The 4,938-nt window shown below is 38.4% G+C and overlaps 1 protein-coding gene across 1 annotated transcript; it reads right to left on the bottom strand.

Annotated features, from left to right (window-relative positions):
* Positions 1–965: 965 nt before the first annotated feature.
* LOC131064818 (protein SOSEKI 3-like) lies at positions 966–4,337 on the bottom strand. The gene is made up of 5 exons (XM_057999087.2): positions 3,566–4,337; positions 3,041–3,110; positions 2,665–2,777; positions 1,596–2,571; positions 966–1,352 (listed from the first exon to the last, which is right to left on the bottom strand). Exons 1-5 carry the CDS (start codon positions 3,765–3,767, stop codon positions 1,169–1,171), a joined length of 1,545 nt encoding a protein of 514 aa, XP_057855070.2. The 5' UTR covers positions 3,768–4,337; the 3' UTR covers positions 966–1,168.
* Between the last annotated feature and the right edge of the window lie 601 nt (positions 4,338–4,938).

Consider the following 4,938-nt stretch of genomic DNA (forward strand, 5'->3'; position numbering starts at 1 on the left):
AAAAAATTATTGGTTGTCTCCCGAATGGATATTGACACAATAAGGGTCATGTATCAAGCAACACTTTGAAATGACCATTTTTGACCTTTCACGCACAACCAATCCCACAACTTGCATTGTTAGAACCTAAAAGCCAAAACAATAGCTATAAATAGGGGAAAGGACCCATATAGAAGTTGTTGATTTAATACCCCATAATTGTTGATTTAATGTCCAACTTTTGTACAACATTGCACCAATAGTTGTATGATAAGTACCAATAATTGAGTGAAATATACCATATGTTGTGAAAAGTAACCAATCATGTGATGCCACATCTACACAAGTATTGGGGCCCTTTTGCACACCTATTGGTCTCACTTTTTTTTTGGGCTGTTTTGGACACCTTGGCTAAAAGCATGTTGATGTGACATCATATTTGATGATGTGGTCCTGAAACCTTGTTATAAGTAGGGGACTTGCCAAGTAAGCTGTTGTAAAAAAATCGAAGTGATTTGAAATTTCCACATAGGATTTTAAGAAGCGCGAAGTTAGGGTGCATAACTACTGGGTCCTTTCCCCTAGTTAAGTGGCATATAGAAACAACCAAGAAAAATTGTTGAAATCTAATGTACAATTTGAAATATTTGATAAACATCTCCTAGTATGAAAGATCCTTTACCATTTCTCTATAATATGTGGAACAACACTTACGCAAATAGAAATGGCGTGCGTTCACTAAAGGCACTCAAAATAACCCGAAAGTGTAAGATGTAGATTCATTCCACAGAGCTTGGAATGCATTCCATGGGGCTTTGTTCACTATAGAAGCTCCTATTGCCGAACGTGTAAGATGCAGATTCATTCCAAATAACTTGGAGTAAACGTACACAGTCCCGTACAACGAACTTCACAGGAAAATTAGCCGCTTAAGATTTAATGAGGCACACCATAACGTTGATAAACGTGAAAGCAGAAGAAAACATGTTTTTATAATTAAACTTTGCATCGAGTACGCCACACAGAACTTGGAAACATGAGCCTAAAATTTGTTCATAAAATATAAAAGCCCATCATAATCCTACAGCGGGCCAGTACATTTTTTTTTCGCCAAATCCAATAGCATTTATTACGACCAAACAGTAGTACAAGTGAAGATATTCTTAGTTCCTTGAGATGGCAGACGCCATCAAGGAAATCTATTACTGCAGCTGCCGTGGATATTTCTGTCATTCATTAACTCTCTTTTGGTGGGTGTTTTCTGTGAATCCTTCTTTGAAATCTTTATTCTGGGAATGCATTTGGTCTTAGTGTTAACGTGATCTTTCTCCTTTTCAGTTTCAACCATGGCAGCCATCTCTGACTTTGATCCTCTGCAAACAAAAAAACGTTGACAATGGAAACTATAAACAATTGAACTATGAGTGGACGATGATGATTGACATTGACTGTATCCATAATTTTAAACCTTTAGAACAACTATAAAAATCAAATCGAACAAGAAGCTTACTGAAAGAATCTTAGAAATCAAACAAGAAGCTTACTGAAAGAATCTTAGAAATCTTGAAAATTCTACTTTTAAACTTAGCAGATGTAGAAAAATGCATATGGCCTACCCTTCTGCATTATACGAAGCGGATCTGGTGAGTTTGGGATCTTCTTCGTTGTCTGCTTCGCCATGGGCTTGCATTTCAACAATACTGCCGCTGAAATACTCCTTCTCTGTCCTCTGAGCATTGGCCATGCGTAGATCCTCACCCAAAAAATCCAGCTCTTCTCCAAGCGTTCTATTAGGAACCTCAGTTTGAGTCTGAATATTATTCTTAGAATCAACTGAGATTCGCGCTTGCGTAACCCCTGAAGATCTGGTAGGCTTATGAGAAACTGTCTGAATATTATTGTCTTCTACTCCCAGTGATCCGCAGGAGATGAACTGCAACAAACTGAATCTAGCGGAAGATTGGGTGATGTTGGGTTCCTCGAATCTCACTGTTTTTCTGACTGGTTTTGTCTGATGGGTTTCATCATGGACTCGACCAGAACAGTTTGACGAAGAAGATAAGGGAGACTGTTCTCCCCCACTTAACTCTGTGGAGTTCTGACTGCTCTCGCTCTCTTTTGATGCTGCTTCTTCTGCGTCTTCTTCTCCTTTCTCACATCTTTCACTGGTCTGTGTGGCAGCATTGACCACATGAGTTATCTTGGAGTCCAGGGGTCCAGACTTAAAAAGCTTACAGTCTCCATCAACATTAATGGATTGCTTCAGTGTTTTGTCTTCTGATCTCGGGCGGTAATGGGGAGGCTCAGATCTAGTGCTTAGGTTGCCTATGTCATCGTCTCTGATTATAACTTTGGGATGGGTTCCACAAGCATTTTGTGAAAAGGGGAGCTTAGTGGGTAACAGATCATTATGACCATGGGTATGTTCATGCCCATTTTCAGTTGCAGGTTTAACCATTAACTTGCTCTTAGGAATAAGAGATCTAGTATTAGACAGGCTTAGAGTCTTGTCCTGAGAATGGGTGGTTGTTAGTCCTTCAAATGAATGCTTTGGATTTAATGTCTTGCCGCTTGTGGTTCCTTGATACTTCTCTGATAACAGAAAGAATTGAAGAAGCAAATGATGATAAGATCATTATGACACAGATAATCTGCAAAAGAAAAAAATGAGTTTGGTGCACGTACCAGAACACCCATCAAAGAGCTCTGAAGCCTTAAGTACGTATTCCACTCCGTCAGCTGGGTATAGAATGTCGTCCTCGGACAAATCGTTCCAGACATATCCGCTCTTGTAGCTCCTACATTGCATGCATACACACACTAATCGTTCTCAAAAAAAAACACATATTATAAGCTATGACTGATCTTCTGCAAAGAAGATTCTTGTGTCAGCACAATAGAAAGGTAAAGATAAAACGAAACAATTCGACAGAACAAATCATGATTGATTCATCTTGATCAAACATGGAAGAATAAAAATTTACAGCCATGCTTTTTATACAATATATCCAGTCGAAAACCGTTCTGTGTAATAGCTTATATGGCAGTTATCAGTCAGTACCTTTTGTAAGACCAGGAGAACATCGAGGGCAGAGATTTTCCTCTCAGAATGGTCAAACGATCCGTTACATCTGCAAATATAACAACATAAAGAAGGAATTAGTCTAAATCATCTTTCTCTCCCCAGACTCCCAGTTGAAGCAACGATATATTCTCCATAACAACTCCATCAGTAGCAGCATTAAGTTTTCTTGATTTTACTTTTATTCGATTGATTTTTGGAATCAACTGTGTATGTTTTTATATCCGACACGTTTCTAAAATCTATTATGTATAATTGTATATTAATATGAATTGCTGAGTATGATTCAAAACATCAATACAAAAACAGATAAAAATTGATACAAAACCTCGATACAAAAGCGGACAAACAGATAAGAGTTGATTCCAGAAACAATCTTAAAAAACTATACCCATTTTAACGGAGACCACCTTAAACCAAGATTTAACTTTGATTTCAAATCTATGGGATATTGTTAAAAAAACACAAGCAGAAAACTGGTAAGTGAAACTTTGTAAAGTTTACCTCTCAAGCGTAGCTCCTGATTGTAAGGCAGGACAACTTCCATGAAGTGGGGATGTTCAAGCTGGCCGCCTCTGCTCAAATAATAGACCACTTGCATTTTCTTCATCTCTTTATGTCTGGGCTGAATGGAGACCTTTGCCAGGTCGGGGCTCAAATCTCTGCTCATCTTCATCCTCACATCCATGTCATATGCCTTAAACATAATACAGTCCGTTATTATTATATATCTGCAAACGCAGTCCTTGAAATAAATAGGGCCTCCAGCCGCATCAGAAGAACCAACTGTAGCAATCCGACAAGGGCTTCAGACTTGAGGACACAAGTACTTAATAAAGGCAAAAGGCTAAAGATAACCAGTACAGCCTATTTGTATTGCTTTAGTAAGAAATCTATGGATCGGAAGAGGTCTGCAAAAATGCAGAAGACTTTAAAATTTTCGTGTGAGTCAAGTAATCCGGTGCATGTAAATGGCAGTAAAACATCCAAAGTAATGAAAAACACTCTGGATATCTACAGTATTCAAGAAAAGGAGACAAGGGGTAACTCTGTCAGAGACAGTACGTATAACATCGAAACAGTCACATTACTACATTTTCGATTTACTTTGTACAGCAAACCTACAGGCTATAATAACTCTATGTAACAAATGGCAGACAATACAACTACTCAGTACCACCATTACAGATACTGAAACACCTTCCTTAAACCTGGTTTTAGTGACCTGCTGCTTATTCCAGTGAATCTCAAATGTACAAGTCTCCATAGCCTGATTCTCTGAAGCTCTGCCCAGTGGTCCATCTTCCTTTATAAGGCTCCAAATTTCAAATTTTTCAAATGGGACAGGGGGGATTACTAGTATATTATTTCTTGCTCAGATTCTGACCTTAATTTAATCATGGGCTAATGAAATTGAGGGCTGAAGGACACTTGTGAGAGTGCCCGGGGGGGAATCTTTTACCTTAAAGAATTACAGTTTAGCATTTCAAAGTCGCAAAGTTAGTGGTTTTGGATCTAGTAGTTGTCCTTAGAATTTATGTCTTCTGCGATGATCTATGTACTAACTCCGGGTATGAAAGACAAGACATTGGGGCACATCCTATGTAGGCTCTTGTTAATGGTGCTAATCTTTTGTCCATATCACTTCACTGTCTGTATGCACACTGCCAAGCTCTCTATCCAAGTTAAAAGTCTCTCCTTTGTGTCTTTTCCTCCATTAAACCTTTTCACACATAAGGATAAGACAGGATCACTGTTATCTTCCTCTCAAATGAAGACTTACTGTAGATTTTCTCTCTGCCATGTCACTTTCTCCACATAATAAATAAGTAAAGCCCATGTTTGACTTATACAAACCGACATTACTGCGAATACTC

This window comes from Cryptomeria japonica, chromosome 10 (genome assembly GCF_030272615.1).
Source record: "Cryptomeria japonica chromosome 10, Sugi_1.0, whole genome shotgun sequence".
In the NCBI taxonomy this organism is placed as follows: Eukaryota; Viridiplantae; Streptophyta; class Pinopsida; order Cupressales; family Cupressaceae; genus Cryptomeria; species Cryptomeria japonica.

What these genes read in the sequence shown, in the direction of transcription:
- LOC131064818 (XM_057999087.2), bottom strand. Translation starts at nt 3,767, where the DNA reads ATGTTTAAGGCATATGACATGGATGTGAGGATGAAGATGAGCAGAGAT. An exon ending in TCAGGAGCTACGCTTGAGAG is followed by an intron (nt 3,111 to 3,565) that starts GTAAACTTTACA and finishes TTATATTTGCAG; the next exon opens with ATGTAACGGATCGTTTGACC. An exon ending in GCTCTTTGATGGGTGTTCTG is followed by an intron (nt 2,572 to 2,664) that starts GTACGTGCACCA and finishes TTCTGTTATCAG; the next exon opens with AGAAGTATCAAGGAACCACA.